Source organism: Styela clava, chromosome 7, assembly GCF_964204865.1.
Source record: "Styela clava chromosome 7, kaStyClav1.hap1.2, whole genome shotgun sequence".
Lineage (NCBI taxonomy): Eukaryota > Metazoa > Chordata > Ascidiacea > Stolidobranchia > Styelidae > Styela > Styela clava.
The window spans coordinates 14,713,127-14,732,639 of record NC_135256.1 but is presented as its reverse complement, the minus strand read 5'-3'; the positions used below and the strand labels follow the sequence as shown (position 1 = coordinate 14,732,639).

The window sequence follows — 19,513 nt, the reverse complement described above, 5'->3', positions numbered from 1 at the left end:
GACTTAATATGGTCTTTCAATTTTTACTTGATTAAAAAACTTCCATGATATTCCAGACATAAAACTGAGCCAAATCATGTATAAATCATATATATTAAAGACATGGAGTTTTGATTGTTCAAGAATTGCGTCATGTCCAAAACATTTTGTAATTCCAGATATACGAAATCGCTAAAACTAATGTCAATTTTTGATAATTCGAATCGCGTGAGATGACCAATTTTCCAAAATCATTGACTAAAATTTCAATTCGCAAAAATCTATTGTTTTTTTAAATCATTTATCCTGACTGTTGCCATGAGGTTACTCTTTTATTTTATTTTAAATTTAAATGATCTGTTGACGAACGTGTGCTGAGGACTATTTTCGGTACTCCCGTAGTATGTGAACCAAGATGACGGACATCGCCATGCAGTGTGTGTGCCAGGTTGAAGTTAGGCCATAATTTCAGGTATAGATACTACGGGAGTCACTTGGCTAGTCCCCATACTCGTAAAAGAACTAAAATAAGAAAAATTAGAATAAAATTATGGCCATGGCCTAACCCTACCTGGTACACATACTACGTTCCGGTGTCCCCTATCTTGGTTCACATACTACGTGAGTACCCTATTTCTGACATGATTCAACTATGCGTATACCTAACCAGATATCATCACATCATTGTTTTACATATGACAATGAGCTTTAAACATTAACTCCTAACCATTAGATTTATCACATACCAATTTGATGAACAAAAAAATTAGTATCGTGATATCAGTGGAAAAGAGAAAAAGTCTCAATAAAAAAATATATAAAATTTCCTTCAACTTCGAGAGAAAAAAAATCGGATAATTAAGCTGGTTTTGTGTATAACTATATCAATCAGGTAGTCATATTGTCATTGTTTCAAATTTGCTTTGAGTGTGTGGCTGGCTTTGGCAACAACTGAAAAACCGTGCAAGATGGGAAATGTGTCTCTTTTAATTTCCACACTGCTGTGTATATTCGGATTAACTGCAGGTGAGTTGAATTTCTCGCATTAAATTTTCAAATTAGGATGAATTCGTAAGAATAAAAATATTTATTCGACCTTAATTATAATTTCAGTTGAGTTTTCGATTAATTTGATGTTATTCATTTATATGAATTGTCAATGAGGTAAAGCACCCCATTTAGCCAGTGAAAATATTAGATATATCGAGATATATATATAGATATGGGATATAAACTTTGCAATTGGTTATTCATATTACAAAAATTCACCCACTACTCCGAGATTTTTGACTGGGTAAAACCTAATTTATGTGAATCAAATTACCAAAGCACTTTTTATTTAGTATAGTATTTAATGATTCCATGATAATATTTTACTTTCGTCGATGCTTTAAAGTTTAAACAATAACATATTTCATATTGAGTATGAATCAAAGAGTCAGGATTACTGAAAAAAGAAACCAAAATACCCTTGTAGAGCGTATTTGTCGCATTTTTCAATAACAAAATGTTTTGTTTCAGCGTACTATGACAACTATGTATCTAAGAAGCAAGGATGCCGGTCTCCAACCCTACCAGACGAACTTTACGCGGCCAACATGCCAGAAGAAATATGCCCAATCGGTACAATATTGAAATTCTCTTGCAGGCCAGAATTTGAACTAAGGGGGCCAAGACAAGCAAAATGCGTTTACGGTGGTCATTGGATGCCACCTAATCTTCCGGTATGCCACGGTAAGAAATCTATCTATATTCTTTCATTAAAAACAGTAGTAGTTAACTTTTGATAAACAATTTTTGTTATTTTTACATTGTACCTGTACTTAATATTTAATGTACTAAACTCTATTCAAAACTTTTTGTAATTTTTGTATCTACTCACACTAAACTATACACAACAAACTATTTTGCCGTGATATTTATTATTTTGATATCATTGTTGTACTTTAAAGGTTTTAATGATATATTTAATACAGAAATGTGAAATTTTAGTGCCACTTTGGTATGTGTTTAACCTCATAGACATTCTCATAGAGTTCAGATCCTAACCCCAATTAAAATCACTGAGATCCCACAACATTCGAAACTTTAATGTCCACTCTTTGGATTCATTGCTGAGATATTTTCAGCCATCAGAAGCTTGTCCCACTTTGATATTTTCAATTAAACCGAATCTTTTAAACAGTAACGTAATCACGGATTTTCTACCACTCCTTTTAAGTTGTTTTGAACATTTCTCGCGAGTCTAAAATCTCTAAATACATGTAATCTGTTTAAACATAATTTAGAAATAAATCAAAAACACAAATAGAATGTAAGCGAGATTCCAGTATCACGTTCGTCCTTGTACGAAAAGCTTTTTTTTCTGTTTATTTAAACCAAATATATTTTTCTGGGTACTCCTGAAGTATGAGCACCAAAATGTCGCATAACCTGAACCCTAACCTGGTACACAACCTGAGTTTAGGTTGTGCGCCATCTTGGTGTGCATACTTCAGGAGGTCCTTTTTCTGTTTATATTTACAATTAATTTGTAGATTTATATTTTTGACAGCGAATTACGATCGGTATTTCCGATGTTCTATGTGTCATAAATAATGGATATAAATTTACTTTCACTTGACTTCAGCTCAAACCGTAGAATAAACTTATTCGTGGAAGATGCTTTGACCATTGTCATAATAATATGATGAGAGCCATAAAATGTTCCTTGGATTTTTTTTTTATTAATACTGGACCAGATGATAAATTGGGCATTGTAATTTAGTTCTTCCATCGAAATACTGACGTAGTACTGTATTGCTACATGTATAATATACGTTTGTAAGTGAAAACGTTATAATAATATCCCCCTCAAAAGCCTTCATATCCACAATACAATACTCCTACTCAGCTCTAATATTGAAACTAACAATTGTTCATTCTAGCAATCAACGCCTGTGCAAATCACCCATGTGGGTACAACGCTGACTGCATCAATGATGGTCAAAGTTATAGATGTGTTTGCAATTCTGGTTACTACATGAAAGACAAGAAATGCCACGGTATGATACATATAAAATACCATACAACGTACAGAAAATATGATTGTCGTGATTTACATAGAGCCTCAGAGTAAATTGCAAAGGGAAGCTGTTGAAAAATTACCGGTTAACAAACAAGTAAATATATTATGTTGCTGTACGCAAAAGTCATTCTTAGCTGCAGTTGGCATTCTTTTCGGCCAAAAAAACAGACAGATAATTATTATTTTAAACAAAATTTATCATACAAATTACACTTGTCAATGTTTTCGAAACAATTTAATTAAGCTGCGACAACTTGGAATGTTATTCAAACTAAATTAATATAATACATATAACCTGAAACCAAACGCGTCTAGACCAAGCGATTAATGCCGGTTTCGTATGGTTTTTTAATCATATGTAATAACAAGAACAGTTTAGGCATTCTTGCTATAACAATGTGAGCAAAAATTATGTCCATAACGTTTTATTTCAATATTCAGCAAAGCTTGCAGTACGATCATATTTAATTTGTTACTAATAAGATCTGTTTGTATATTCAGCACAAGTTTGTTACGCTCCCGGTGTGAAACATGATTGGTCATATTCACCGGTGCACAAGAAGACTTGGCGTGTTGGTCAGACAATTTCTTTTCACTGTCCGACTGGCTATGAACTAATTGGCGTAAAATCTGCCAAATGCCTATTAGGAGGTAAATGGAATCGGGAAGCTCCTGACTGCAGAAAAAGTAAGTCCACTGATTTATATAATGCAATGATTCTTGAATTAACATACATTTAACTTTCCCATTTGACAGTTTTTAACAACCAATCATTTCTAGTAGAGAATGCGCTATTCATTTGACGATTTTTTAAACCAAGTTTGTGATAAAATATTACACATTCTCAATATAGGTTTTACTATCGTCAAAAACCAAAAGCGCAGCTTGGGAATATTGGACCATTGCGCTTTGTTCTAATCTAACGTCGTTATGTTCTTTAGGAATATTTTGCTCCTTACCTTCACTGCCCAAGTATTGCAGTTACTCGCCAAGATATCAAAAAACATGGTATGCAGGAGGAATGATACATTTTCATTGTCCAACTGGTTACAAATTAGTTGGTCACAGCTACTCAATTTGCGCAAAAGACGGTACATGGACCCAGTCACCCCCTATTTGCGAACGACGTAAGTTTTACATATTTGACATAAAACTATTTTCTATAACTTTAATGTTTTTATTACTTGCAATGCCAATACGTGTGTGATATAATATATACCCGAAAATATATTTGGAATTGATACACAAGCATTGGCAATCTACCTTGCGCTAATTGGCAATGTTTCAGTTTTGGTTTTGTTAAAGAATTAGCTAACTCTATCTTTATTTCTGGATTTACTAATTTATGGTTAAATTAATAAAACTGTGCAGAAAAATAAAATTCCATTAACGTTAATCGAGATGTTTTCATACTTACACTCTTATTGTCGAGCTCATGTTGGGTTCGCATCTGAAAAACGTTTCATAAGCAACAAATATATTTGTCATTTTATAATATTCGTATTTACCTCACTGTTTCAGCCGTTTTTTGCCACGTTCCCAATCTGCCAACAAATTGCATGTACTCACCAAAGTATCAGCATTCGTGGAAAGTTGGAGGCAACATCTTATTTTCATGTCCAAATAACTACATGTTGAAAGGGCATGGGTCCGCAGTGTGCCTTGCAAATGGACAGTGGAATAATTCACCACCAAGTTGTGAACGAAGTTAGTAATATTAAATAAGAATATTATATGTGTGTATTTAACTTATTCCACTCACAAGAATTAGAAATGTTTAGCTATACTTTCATAGCCTGAGGGTGACTGTTCAAACGATTCCAATTTTCAAGAGTTATTCAAATTGTAATAAATCGGGTCATTTTTCCAGTATACTTAATATCGTAAAGAGACCGTACCTGTACTTGTATTCCTTATATGTTCAATAAGAGCCAAGCGGCACAGTCAAATAAATTTCTAATACTTTAATCAAAAATAAAACAAACTTTCTTTCGAGCTGGATATACAAAGATCATAATTTTTTTTAAATGAGTGGCATTCCGGTTTCTTCAAACATTCCACCACTTTTTTGGCAAAATTGGTTCTGAAAATAATTTGATATTTGATTTCGATAACCTACGCTTTTACACACTAGCATTCCGCGCTAACCCTTTGTTATGTGCGGTGTTCACCCTATAACATATTAGCGTAGGAAAGCGCCAACATTGTCAAACGTTATAATTGATATGTTTACAGAAATAATGTGCCGAGTACCACATGTTCCAAAGCGTACTGGATTCTTAGGGAACACTCGTCGACAATGGCGACCTGTTGGTGGACGACTTAGTTTTTCTTGTCCGGACGGATATATATTAAAAGGTCATAATTCTGCAACCTGTACTGCTGAGGGAAAATGGGACAACTCACCCCCAGTTTGCGAAAGACGTGAGTAGAATTATTGTGACTTATTTAATCTCAAGACGGATCGTTACCAATAAGTTAATCTTAGATTCACATAGACTGGCGATTTTGAACTATTGGATATTATAAATAAGAGGACTCTTAGGCTAGTCAAACCAGATAGATCTCTAAACCACGGTACCTCAATCACAATTTAGCGCTTACCCATTATTATCGCTGTATAGTTTATGAACAACAAAGAGTTGTTATTATTTGAATGATCGCCACAAATATTGTACTCCATTTTCAGGTCCAACGTGCGCTGTTCCGAATCTGCCAGAACATTGTACATACTATCCAATTCACGCAACCTCCTGGATGGTTGGACACAAAATTCATTTCCATTGTCCCCATGGATACAAGATGCTAGGTCATAGTTATGCTACATGCTTAGAAGATGGGTTATGGGACAACTCGCCGCCTACCTGTGAACCACGTAAGTAGAATTTCTTGATACTAGGTACGTTTATATTGGTCACCAGTGGCGCTTTTTAAGGTAAATTATGATTAATTACCACAATGAAAACTAATATCAAGTTTTCTACTTGTTTCAGCAACCTTGTGTCCTGTTCCAACAATGCCGCAGTACTGTAGTTACTCCCCTCGATATCAACGTTCTTGGTATGTTGGACAAAAAATTAAGTTTTATTGCCCGTTTGGATACGTGTTGCAAGGTGATTTGTACGCTAAGTGCAACGAAGGTGGAATCTGGAGCAGTCAACCGCCAACTTGTTATAAACGTAGGTTTGGAGTTATGCTGTATTTGATCTCGTTTCATCTGCGCGGCTCTGACCAATACTTTATTATCGAAAACTTGCTGATTGTTCCTGCGGTTTTGCGATTAGTCAACAAAATTATATATCGAGATTACAACAAATATTGCTAAAAGAATTTCCAAAATGAATAAATTTTTGCGGGAAAATCTTTTTCGCGAATCACCAAATTTGCCACTAATACCACTTTTCATGCTCACTCTAACCCGCTGTCTTAAGAGTTATAAACATCAATCCAGAACATATAATCAAATGCTATTTACCTGTACCTCAAATCAGATAATCGTGCAAATTCATTGCAGCAACACAATGTTATCTACCTACGTTACCACCGTTTTGTGGATACGCCCCGGCTCGTCAACAATCCTGGAACGTTGGAGACAAAATTACTTTTTTCTGTCCCAGCGGATTCGATTTGAAGGGAGAAACTCAGGCTGCGTGTCAGGACAGTGGGTTGTGGGATAACAGCCCACCAGTGTGCAAAAGACGTAAGTTTCAAAATCTTAATATTCATTTGAACTGATGATTGAAAAGGATTCCACTCTGAACGTAGTGAAAAATTGATGTACTATTCCTATATTTTATTTTGCAGGGGAAATGTGCCATACACCACATATGTCAAAGTATGGTTCATATTTACCGCCGTTTGGTAAACATTTCGAAATCGGGCACACAATAAAATTCATATGTCCAAAAGGTTTTTCATTGGTGGGAGCTGACCATGCAACTTGCATCGAAGGAGAAAAATGGGACAATCCAACACCTCGTTGTATTCGTAAGTATTTCAAATACATCTAACTTATTGATTGACAAATTTAAGCTTTTTGAAATGCGTTTTCAGCAATATTCATTCATTCACATTCATTTTTCACTCATTTTTTTAGGTTATACATGCTTACTTCCGAAATTTCCACCGCATTGTTCGTATTTCCCAAGATTTCAAAAATCATGGAGCTCAGGTCACAAAATAAACTTTGTTTGCCCCAGAGGATATGAGCTGAAAGGACACAAATATGCAACTTGTTCCGATGAAGGGAAATGGGACAACGCACCACCAACTTGCCATAGTGAGTTGCCTGTATGTCGTAAAAACGGCTATGAATTATTATGTTAAAATAAGAAATGTAACTTGCTCTCTTGCTCTCTTTTGTAAATATTTTTTTTTTATCTTAAATTCAAAATACGTAGTCCAGACTGTCAAATCAGAGCAGGTTCTTCTTATTCTGCAACAAGAAAAAAATTACATATCTTCAGATTTAGGATTTCAGTCAAACAGTCCAACAGCTATGAAGCTAATTGTGATTTCAACACCTTGGTTAACGCATTATTTTATGTCTCCGAATGCAATATAAAATCTCAACTAAATACTTTTTTATTATTTAAATACTTAACCTTCCTCACTTTACTCCTAAATCTTTGTTTTTGTTCACGTTATCTATATATACTTTAGGAAAACCAGCATATTGTAAAGCTCCCGTTCTGCCCGTGAAATGTAAGATGACATCTCCATATAAACAATACTATCACGAAGGAGAAATAACTCACTTTGCGTGTCCAACAGGATTTAGAATGAAAGGATACAAAGCTGCAAAATGTCGATATACTGGACTCTGGTCCAATCCACCGCCAATTTGTTACCGTAAGTTATTGCATTCAAACTAAATAAAGAATGAACGATTCCTGCTACAACCACCTCTCACTTTTTGTAGGTTACAATTATCAACTTCTAAGGATGAGAAAACGTTACGGCAAATAAATGGTAAATGTATTGCATCAGGAATACTAAAATGTTCGCTTTTAACAAGAAATCTGACAAGAAGCCTTTCTTTTGAAATATATACTTATTCATTTTACTTCTCAAGTTAGAGCATCACATCATATTAGCGTTCAACACATCATAATTCTACTCTTCGACCACGTTTTCCGATCATGTGCTGTTTTTATTTTCACACATCGGTTGAAAATTTCCCCCACACCCACATCAAGTTCAGAATTGCTCAAAGCAAGTGCACGCTTCCAATAAATGAGTAAGTGAAAACAAAATAAAAGTGATGAGGCTCACCGAGAGGACGACACAGCACTGAGGCGAAAAGAGCTATGGCAGCCAAAAATGACCCACTAAGAGGAAAGGGTTACATAGAAGTGGAGTACTGCGAAATGTGTGTTTTAAAACAATGAAATGTGATGATCCGAAAAGACAAAATTTATAACTTATATATTATATATATACTTTGCTATAACGCCATTGATAATTATCTTATGATATATATTTTGAATACTAAATTTAAATTTCTTAACATTTTGTTACTGATTTTGAAAAGAAATACACCGACATGACTCAAAGTTGTATAGTTTATCAAAGGTTAAGATTTGATATGAACCTTATCAAGGGTTATATTCAGAATTATGCACCCGTATTGATTTCATCAGAGCTCAAAGACGGATAGATTATCACATCATCCATCAAAGTAACCGCTACCTTAATATTCATGCTGGGATATGACAATACTACTGTTGCCACGCTCACCATTCCTTTTTCGTGAGCCACGACCCGGTAGCGTAACAACAACTCCGTGAAATGCTGGCAGTCCCAGTGCGATTACATTTTAAGTTGTTGGGTTGACGCCTCGTCGGAATGTTTCACCGTGCATTTTGTCACAATGAAATGGGACTCCCTCTTGTTGGGAGTAATTTCATAGTCAAATACAGTGTTTCACATGAATATCAAAGACAAATGATGATAGAAATTCGAGGACAACTTGTCAATAATGATGAGGGAAATTAACAATTTATTATATTGGGGACAAAAACAGTCCGCAACCTGAATAGTCAAAAGGGGCCCTGTCTCAGCAGCAAAGAATGTAGAGTTGAGTCAAGATTCAGACTTCATGTGGCATGTATATGTAACCTGCAACTGTTAACTGAAGCAAATTTGAAACTTGAGATATGCTTACCATTATGGTATCATTTGTGAAACTTACTTTTCCTGTAGGCCTACAGCGGGTTCGTTCTTGTTAGCGTGTATTTTTCTGGCAACACTATTTAATATCATACTTTACTTTCGTTATCTTGCCGTCGTGAATAGGGTTATATTCAGTGGTGGGATTCAAATTTTTTGTCAGTCGGTTCCATCACAGAGTCATATTTTTCAGCCGGTTCTGTTACAAACAGAACATTGACAGTAATCAGTAAAGCTAACCGGTTCGCTGATCTCATAAAATTCCCTGAGACGGTTCTATAGAACCGGTGCGAACCGGCTGAATCCCACTACTGCCTATATTTGTTTATCGGTACTCCATCTTTATATGACAAATACAGTATCACAGTACCTTGTCGTGTTCATATGCTACGGGCTGCTGCTTCGATACGGTTGACATATTTATGATTTGGTTCTTTGTCAATCTATATTTACTGTAAACATGCAAAGTGACGAGGAGATTTCGTACTCAACTATGATATATACACACGCACGCTCCTCTTCGACCTATTTTTGACTGACTCTGGTTGAAAGAACACAGCCATGCTTAAATTTTCGGTTTCAAAATTACTCACAATCAGATTAATCCTGCTTTTTCCTTTGTTTGTTAATATAGATTCGATGTCATTTGCAAAATTTTGGCGAATTGGCTTTCACATAGTTCAGGTCAGATGAAAATACCAATGTACATACGCAAATGCACCGTCAATATACCGGAAGGTATACATTTAACTCACACTCATCTACGATATCAATAGAACGCGTTAAGAACTAAAATATTTGGAACATTGGCATTAGTATTTTATTTCAACTTACAAAACAACGACATGACATTTTAAAACAAGATATATATATATATATGTTTCATGAAAGCAGATGGATTTAAAATAAAAACAATAAAAAAAAATCAATACTTATGGCAATCGAAAACGTATGATTACAAAAACAAATGATGCTAGTATGAAATATCACCAAAAGCATTTTTTCGGTTCAGAGCAACTAATATCATATCTGGAATTTGGCAGCTGTCTGCTAGTTTAAAATTAGAAAGTGGCTGTATTTGTTGCCATTTTCAGATAATGGTGTGAATTTTCAAAGATGAGTAATTAAATAAAATCAATACAAATTGTTCTTTGAGTTTCATTTGACGCCACCATGATTAATTGTGGAGGTAGTTCAGGAATGTCCATCCTTCATGTTTGATGAATGTTCTTTTGGATCACTGCAATACATTTTATAGTCTTGACAACAGTTCTTCCCGAAACGAGTCGCACAAAGGTCATCGCATGAACATTTATTATGATTGTTCATTGCTGCACCACATCTGTTTTTGCACGTTCCCAATGCTGAAATTGTAATGAAATCATTAAATTCACAGAAACAATAACATACAGTTTCATATTTAATAAATAAATTCATAATATATACATTGTTTATTAAAATTGATCTATTTACGAACCAATAAAAAAATATATATTGGGGTCATCGGTAAATCACATGGTATGTTGTACATAAATGTTTTTGTACTCGAGTGTAAAATAAATTAAGGAGATATAATTTAACATGGAGTTCATTGTCATTTTCTGGCAAAAAAAATATTTAAACGAAAATGGTGGTAAACAAAATACAGACATCAATTTGATATCTCCATTATGAGTTGTAGGTGGTTCCCAGCTGATCATTGAATTCAATTAATAATTGATTGCAATATTAATTTGTGTTGACTTTGTATTTATGTATCGCAATCATTTTATTTATTCTAAAATAACTTTACACAGACTTACTGCACTTCATTTTATAATCATTACAACAATCTCCTCTGTTTTGACATTCTTCATCACATTGACAAGGACGGCCCCTGATTCTTGGAAAATGGCAGTTTTCGTGGCAAATGGGCTCTAAAAGATTGATATAAAAACTTTAGAGAAAGGTTATAAACTCTTCGAATGACAACATATAATTAGAAATAAAATTTCATGTAAACTATATGGCATGAAAAAAACAAAAAAATTGGCATTAGCGAATAGTGAAATTTGAAAAGATATTTGCACTTGAATGTGCTCATGTGTGGCAATTGACAATCGCGGAAGATCGTTTTTCGACACAAGGAATGACAGTAATTTGAAAAGATAGATTGAAAATTTGCATTTAAAACGCCGACAATCTCGCACAGAATGAGTTACACACAAAAAATTTCAACAATACATAAAAACGTTGGAATTTTACAGAAAAAAAAAATATGTATCGAATTCGATGTGATGAATCAACAATCCCTTTACTATGTTTACTGGTTTATGGAACCAGTACTGGTTCACTGGTTACAGCTTTCCGTACATAACAGTCTTACTTTGTCAATCGTATCTCATACTATTCCTAAATGCAAATCATACTGTGTTCAAATAAAATGAATTGCAAAAGTCATATATTTTATACATACCGGCACAGGTTGGTGGTGGATTATTCCATTCGCCATTTCCTTGGCAAACAGCAAAACTTTTTCCAACAATAGTATAATGTTCATCACATTGAAAATCCATTACTTCGCCTACACGCCAGTCACGTCCAGAAGAAATAACTCTTCCATTGGATGGTGATCTTGGTTGTTGGCATAGAATTGCTTTTGAAATAGATTACAATGTTTCAGTTTCATTCATTTGATTTATCTTTCAGTTTCATTCATTTAAAGTTAATTATTGTTGAATAGACCACAAATTGATCATATCAATTGGGAGACCTCAGACAATGCGTTACTAATACAAATTGCGATTTATTGAGATGTCTGCATCACTGTTTTTTAAATGGTACTAAATCTGATGTCCTGTTAATGGATCTATATTGAAAAAAACATACTCGATACAACTACTTCATACTGCTAGAATACTTGCTTGTAGAACGTACCTTTGCATTCCGGCACCGCTCCAATGTATGAGCCATCTTCTCCGCATTTAATAGAATCCACACCAACCATTCTATATCCAGTTCTACATCGATACGTTACAACATTTTCAAAAACTACCATTCCTCCGAAATTGGTTGTTGTAAAACCATTACGAAGAGTTGGCGGTGGTTTACACTTCACAACTGAAAGTTGAAGATATTGTTTACAAAACCTGGCCCAAAATTTATCTTAACAAAATATTTGAGGTAACCGTCTGACCACTGTTTTTTTTTTTAAATCTAACAAACGTGTGAGAGATATGGGACAATTTTCAGATATATGACACAAATACGCTGGTTGATAAATAAGTCAGATTTAAAACGGAAAAATTGCAAACTTGTAAAAAATTATATTATACAATTCAAATTAGTCTTTCACAGTCATACCTTCACATTCAGCGAGGTGTTTTTCAAACGTCCCATCAGGTAGACATGAAGTATGAGTAGGACCAGTTCGTCTGTATCCAGCAAAGCAGTTGTAGTCTATTTTCTGCCCACAAGTATAATTTTTCTGAAGCGGCTCTAGTGTTCCAAAGTTTGGAATAGTAGGAAAGTGCAGACACATCTTTGCTAAAAATTGAATTTGTCGTTGTAATAAGGAATAGAAGTACTGCGTTAGAGTTTTGCTGTTATCATCGTTACAAAACTATCAATAGTCGTATGTATATGGCTTGTTCACGCGGCTCAAATGTGCAGAAATATCAATTGTTTCTTTCGACCACATGCATATTTAGATAAGATTCGATTAGTGTAAAACTTAGATTAGAGTTAAATTTAGGGGGAATTCTAATCATCCGTTGAAATGATGAATCATCATTATTAGGTTTTTTACCAAATATTCATTATAATATGACGTTATAATACTTCTATCTAATATTTCAGTGTTTGGGTGAAAGAGCATAATAGCAAAAGTTATCAAACTCACGTTCACATGATGGTACCTCTTGCGAGAAAAGTCCATTGGGCATACAAATTGCTGTTTTACTTCCGACCAGTTCATAACATTCGTCCTTGCATGAAAATTCTATTATTTCACCACCGTTATAAGTTGCTCGACGTGGCACGGTCGATCCACCATCAGGTGTTCCTGGATAGCTGCACTTCACGCCTGTTTTTTATTAAAAATGAATATCTAATCAAGAACTATACAAAAATTAATTACATGGTATATATCGTTTAGTGTCATCACTTTTGGACGAAATTAACAAAACTAAGATTTAAAAAGTTTCGGTTGCATTACAATGTCGTTAAGTTAAAACTAGTATTTAAAGCGCAAATGAATGTTCATCAAATGTAGCTCGTGTTATTGTGTCAATAATTGGCTTCTTAATGCCAGGACTCAAAAAACTAATTGCCGCAAAACACAAGAAAAATGTTTTTTTTTCAAATTCACGATATAATTTGAAGCACAATCAATTTGAAGCAATAAGTTTAAAGACGTATAAACAAAATAAGCGAGTGACACTTCTTTGATTTCACCACTTTCTCAGAAATTAAGGTCGTTATAATATAATATAGTATGTAATTTATTACGGGGTTTTCGGCAATTTTACAGCATACAAGACTCGATAAAAGCCACAGCACATAAACCGTATCTGTTGGATTTCAAAATACCCGTTAGCTATTGCGATGAACATATCTGGCTACATATCTTTTGATCTCTGGCTACGATATTGAAAACAGAGAACCGCGGGCCTATTAGTGAACAAATAGATGCGGAGTTGAAGAATTTCCATTCGACCGCGAGTCAACAAACGAATCTCAACTCCAGGTAAAATAAAGTCTTGAACTTTGCACTCTATCGTTCTTTAAATTCTTGTTACCGATTCACGAAATTCAAAATTTTAATACGATGCACAGGAATGTATCAACATAACTACACTCTAAATTTGATGCCAGCAAAATTGCCAATCTCCAATTCCAGAGTTCCACACAAGCCCAACAACAAGCAAGGCCCTCATATCTACATTATTTTCCAGGCTACACACAAATTACAAACACTACTCAGAAAAAATAAACTTGACTATGACTATAACTCGAGTTGAGCTAAAAGTTATGGTGGAGTATATACAAATTTTTGTAATGCAACGATCGTAAATATTATTTGTTGGAAACTTGGACAGAGCGCACTTGATGGAATCAATTACATTTTACCAAAGCAAAAGTAGTAAAACAGGAGAAATTACATGTAATACTTGTTTTCAAATACAATATTTCAATTTTAATAATAACGCGATACTGTCATTGTCCTTTGTGTACTTCTTATTACTTACTAGTACATGAAGGTGGCTGAGCTGAAAATTGTCCATTGTTACGACATCTTGCCGTTTTCTCGCCAATAAGTTGATAACCTTCATCACACCTGTATTCCACTACTTCGTCAGTGTCATAAAATTGCTTAGAAGGAATTGTCTTACCATTAATAGCTTGACCGGGATTGAGACATCTCGACGCTGTTAAATGGAATAGTAAGCTATAATGGTAATGTTACGATATTCATATAATTATATTTATAAAAAAAAACATTGCGTATGTTATACAAGACTAATTTTTTTACTAATTGACACAATTTTATACCTATTTATAATTAAAATCGATCTACAAATTTAATATTGCCGTTGCACAGTGGATAAGCAAGTGACTGCAGCAAGGCAGATCAATGCGCCCTATCATATTTGTAGTTTATATCAGTATTCCATCTGTCGGTTGTTTTTCAAATTTATCATCATTTTTTTCGCATTACACAATAAGCTGTAAATTCTACGTTTTTAGAATAATCAAATGAAACGTCTTACGTTCACACGTAGGTAAAGTCTCAGAAAATTCCTCCGACTCCAAACAGAATGCAGAATTTGGTCCTATTATTCTATAACCATCTTCGCATTCAAATCGAACACTTTCATTGATAAGATAAGTAGCTTTACGAGGTAGAGTTTTTCCATTGATGGGGTTACCGAGGAACCCGCATGATTTCACTCCTGTGAATAAAAGAAAATCAAAGATAGTAAAACAAAACTAACGTTTGTTCAATGAAATATCAAGTTTGCTTTATTTTGTAATTAGCTTAAGAATATTTGAATATGACAAGAAAAAACGCTAATGAGTAGTTTATGTTTTATTATACAAATGCTAATGATTAAGCAGGTTTTATGTTATGACTTTCAAAAAGTTACAGTTTCCTTTTTAACTCCAACTGCTGTGATATGAATTGACTTGTGTGGTTTACAAGCCACGTCATCAAAATATAAATGTAATGTAAATTAAGTTTGAAACTTTATTCGAGATTTGTAATCAATTTCATTAAGAATGGCAACATTGGTTGAAGGTTGATAATATTGTCTTAGCATGACTAATGTTCATTTAGTTTGAGAATCGGTCTTGATTTTCAAATGCGAACATGAAATGAGCATCAGCGAATTTATACCAATGATATATTGCATAAATAGCTAAATATATTGAGTCGACATCATGCCTAAACAGATACGATATAAAATGACATATTTAATTTTTTCTCACTTCTACACATGGGTGCGGGCGATGAGAATTCACCGTTCGGTGAGCATCTTGAATTTGGTTCCCCAATTATTTGATATCCTTCATCACACTCAAAATTTATTATGTCGTTCAAGTCATAAGACGACTTTAGAGGTGTTATGCGGCCATTGATTGGTTCTTTTAGGGGATCGCAACTGGCTTCTGAATAAAACAATTTGCAATGTGACAATTGGTTTTGTAACACGGAAAAAGTTTATTTAATATAATAAAGATGCAAGAACGCTTAGAAATTGAAGATTTAGACTTTGACAGAAATCTTATTTTGTTCCTCATGGTAGAAAGATGTCGATTACATAGACGGTAAACTGAGATTCGTTGAGCCTGACAAATAACTATTTATAGTGCAATTTATATAGTTGTCATGAAAAGTCTACGGAAGTGATCGGGCAGACGCAAAAAGCTGTATAGTTCTTACTAAAACAGATGAGGCATTCCAGTTACTCTATCTATGAGATAATGATTTTATGTATTGTATCACGTGTATAAAATTTACAATGCGGCATTTATTTTTGTTCATATAAATATAAACATAATATCAAAAATTGCTAATAGTTTGAGTTCATTTAGAACACTTTTTTTTCTTTTTTACGACTTACGTTTGCATAGAGGTAGAGATTCCGAGAAGTCTCCACTTCTGGTACAAACTGATGTATCATCTCCAACCATGATGTAACCTTTGTCACATTCATATTCAACTCTTTCATTTAGTTTATAAGACGGTTTTCTGGGTACTGTCTTTCCATTGACAGGCGTGCCCGGAAATCGACATGTAATTCCTAAGATAAAACAACGATTATTTCAGATAATCTTATTCCATCATATTACATTTCAGCAAAGCTATTTTTCGTGACATAAAAAGCGTGCACGTTTTTTTAAATCTTCCATAAAATATAGTAAATTTTAAAATTATTATATTACAGTTAAACATATCATTTGAATAGTGACAAAAATTTAATTTGATTTTGGAACTATTTTGTCAGGATTAAAAACATGATACGATTTCTTAAAAATGTGTAACGAGAAGTATTGCTGGAATTATACAGAAAAATGAGGCATTAAAATTCCTATAATAAAGTGAGTGGTTTACTAGAAAATGAGAAAGTTTTTTTGCACACATTTATTATCAAAGCTATGAGAATACCATTCTGGACAATTTCGTTATATATATCTTATTAATGTGTAGTAGCGGAAAAGAAAACTGGTGATGAAAATTATATGTAAACTCATCTTGAAGACAAATTTTTCATATCAAATTCTAAACATAGTTTATTAAAATATCCAAATAATTTAATAACGTTCGGTTTCCTAAAACGCATTTTATACAACTTATCTGGTATTCAAGGAAGATGGCACGGAATGGTTTGAGAAAACATCGTGTTAGCTCAATCCAAATACAAGCTTAAGTGTGTCGATACAATACGATTACTCCGAAATTTTTATGTAAAATCACACAAATAGCAAGCACGGTAAATTTTTGTAAAAGTATTACTTTATCAAACTTACTTTCACAGACTGGAACAGGATTTGTGAATATTCCTTTCTCACACGTTGTTGTTTGAGACCCTTGTATGATGAATCCATCATTACAAAAATATTTGATCGATTGTCCAGCAGAGTAAGTTGGCAGATCAGGAAACATATCTCCATTCGATAAACGTCCAGGATTTTTACATGTTTCCACTGAAAATAAAGTTCTGTCGTTTTCAGCTCAAAGTTTCAGCAAATAAATTTACATAAATAGACAAATAGTTGCCTGGCCAAATAACTGAAATCAAAAACCTTCCGCCTTTGGGGCATATTGCCTATGAACTTTTTTTTTATAATTTGCTCAAAAAGATGTGTACTTCGAAGATTAATTAACATACCCCACGTTTGGTAACGCGTGCAATTAAAAGTCGCATATACCCAAGTTCAAAACATAAGAGGTCATGCGTTTGAATGGTCTCCGTGTACAACGGCTTCTTCCTAGTTACCCTGATAGGGAAAACTCGATACCAATCGATAAAATTGATTCTAACAAAAAACTAAATTCAATAAAGTAACTTCGCTGATTGCCTGTGTATCTTTTATTTTATGGACAACAAAGATATTTATTAAATTTATGTAAATTAGACTCACTTCGGCAAACAGGTCTTGGATCTGAAAATCGTCCATTTTCTTCACAAATTGCTGACTTAGCTCCTTCTAATCTATAACCTGACATGCAGGAAAATGTAATCTCTTGACCGACCGAATATATTGGATAGTTTGGTTCAATGCTTCCTCCGTCAAATAACCCAGGATTACGGCAAGTGGATCCTGAAATAATGATAAAAGAAATTATAGCGATATGATTTTATATTACATTTTACTATTATATTAACGGTGAATGGTGAAGTAAAATCCACGATATTTATTTTGCCTTAAAATTGAGAAAACTCCGCCCGGTTGCCTAAAATATTTCATGCTTACATATAGGATAGTCTTTTCGGAAGAGATGTTGATGTAATGTATGTAAAACACCACATAGAATTATTCATAAAACAAACATATTATAGGACTGTATTTGATATGTTGTGGCATAGGAGAATTTTTCTCCCAAAACATATATGATATAAATATTTGTAAACAAAGACACTTGGTTAAGTTATAGAATATTAAAATAGTCGTCATACGTCGTTCACATGTAGGTACGGGATTTGTAAAGCTTCCGTCATTATTGCACTTTGTTGTTTCAAATCCATCTAGATTATATTCTCTGGAACAACTGAAAGTTATTGTTTGCCCAATAGAATAAGTGACGTAATCCGGCGTCATGGTTCCGAAATCTGGTTTTCCTGGATTTCTGCACATCGTTCCTGGAGAAGGTGTATATAAATACATTTTTTAAGACAATTTGACAGTAGGCTAAATGCGTTCAGGAAATACCACAAGAAAAATTACACTGTTTACTAAATAAAATGCGTCAAGAAAAATCACAATGTTCACTAAACGAGATGCGTCCTAGATCCCGATTTAAATTTTACATTCATCGACCTTTGCAGAATTTTATAAAATTGAACTTGGTGATTATCTTCAAGAAAGACAGAACTATCAAGATGTTTCAGAATCAAAATAAAATTAAAAGAAATTTCTAAAAATACATACTTTCACATTTCGGCACTGGATCTTCGAATTGTCCGTTATAATCACACATCGTAGTCTCGACTCCTTTGATTTTATAACCATCATTGCAAGAGAACACCACATTTTGACTCACCGTGTATCTTGGAATATCTGGACTTATTGAACCAAAGATTGGTGTACCGGGGTGGTTACAAGTAACACCTTCAACGCAAAATCAAAAACTATTATGGAAAGATTCATAATCTGTTATTAAATACATAAATGAGCCAATTATTTTAAATTTTGTAAAGTCAATAATTTTGACTATATTTTACAAATTTAGATGGTGGTTAACAAGGAGTATAAAATCTTGCATTTAAATAGACTTTTCTAATGTTCCTCGCAGATAAAATTAAAAGTAAAATTATAATAATAATAATATTATGAAGTAATACTTCTGCATGTCGGTAGTATTTCAGAAAATCTTCCCGCCGTGGAACATCTCGCCATCACGGCGCCAAATATAACATATCCTTTGTCACACTGGAAAGTAACTTGTTCTCCCGTCGAATAAGAATCTTTCTTAGGCAATGTTGCTCCATTAGTTGGATTTCCTGGATAATTGCACGCGACGACCTTCACTGAAAATTCAGAAAAATTGTGTTTAGAAGGCTATTAAAGGAACTAATGGACTTCATTGTC

General features: G+C 33.8%; 2 protein-coding genes across 4 annotated transcripts in view; one reads left to right on the top strand and one right to left on the bottom strand.

Annotated features, from left to right (window-relative positions):
• The first annotated feature begins 902 nt into the window (after positions 1 to 902).
• On the top strand, positions 903 to 8,541 carry LOC120327534 (sushi, von Willebrand factor type A, EGF and pentraxin domain-containing protein 1-like). The gene is made up of 14 exons (XM_078114426.1): positions 903 to 1,005; positions 1,501 to 1,713; positions 2,907 to 3,023; positions 3,548 to 3,733; positions 3,988 to 4,173; positions 4,568 to 4,753; positions 5,282 to 5,470; positions 5,736 to 5,921; positions 6,040 to 6,225; positions 6,561 to 6,746; positions 6,851 to 7,033; positions 7,143 to 7,325; positions 7,709 to 7,897; positions 7,968 to 8,541. The coding sequence occupies exons 1-14, from the start codon at positions 948 to 950 to the stop codon at positions 8,012 to 8,014; spliced, it is 2,295 nt and encodes a 764-aa protein (XP_077970552.1). The 5' UTR covers positions 903 to 947; the 3' UTR covers positions 8,015 to 8,541.
• A 1,479-nt stretch (positions 8,542 to 10,020) lies between these two features.
• Positions 10,021 to 19,513, bottom strand: part of LOC120327528 (CUB and sushi domain-containing protein 1-like) — a 33,103-nt gene continuing 23,610 nt past the window's right edge. For 2 of the 3 annotated variants that reach the window (XM_078114555.1, XM_078114557.1), the window contains exons 48-62: positions 19,267 to 19,452; positions 18,854 to 19,033; positions 18,382 to 18,564; positions 17,846 to 18,025; positions 17,231 to 17,407; positions 16,324 to 16,503; positions 15,689 to 15,868; positions 14,968 to 15,150; positions 14,446 to 14,625; positions 13,098 to 13,280; positions 12,560 to 12,742; positions 12,134 to 12,316; positions 11,673 to 11,852; positions 11,020 to 11,133; positions 10,021 to 10,581 (exon numbers count right to left, since the gene is read on the bottom strand). In XM_078114555.1, coding sequence (XP_077970681.1) covers positions 10,412 to 10,581; positions 11,020 to 11,133; positions 11,673 to 11,852; positions 12,134 to 12,316; positions 12,560 to 12,742; positions 13,098 to 13,280; positions 14,446 to 14,625; positions 14,968 to 15,150; positions 15,689 to 15,868; positions 16,324 to 16,503; positions 17,231 to 17,407; positions 17,846 to 18,025; positions 18,382 to 18,564; positions 18,854 to 19,033; positions 19,267 to 19,452 — 2,642 coding nt within the window. In that variant the 3' untranslated portion in view covers positions 10,021 to 10,411. The remainder of the gene's footprint in view (positions 10,582 to 11,019; positions 11,134 to 11,672; positions 11,853 to 12,133; positions 12,317 to 12,559; positions 12,743 to 13,097; positions 13,281 to 14,445; positions 14,626 to 14,967; positions 15,151 to 15,688; positions 15,869 to 16,323; positions 16,504 to 17,230; positions 17,408 to 17,845; positions 18,026 to 18,381; positions 18,565 to 18,853; positions 19,034 to 19,266; positions 19,453 to 19,513) is intronic. The other variant, XM_078114556.1, reaches the window with a different exon arrangement.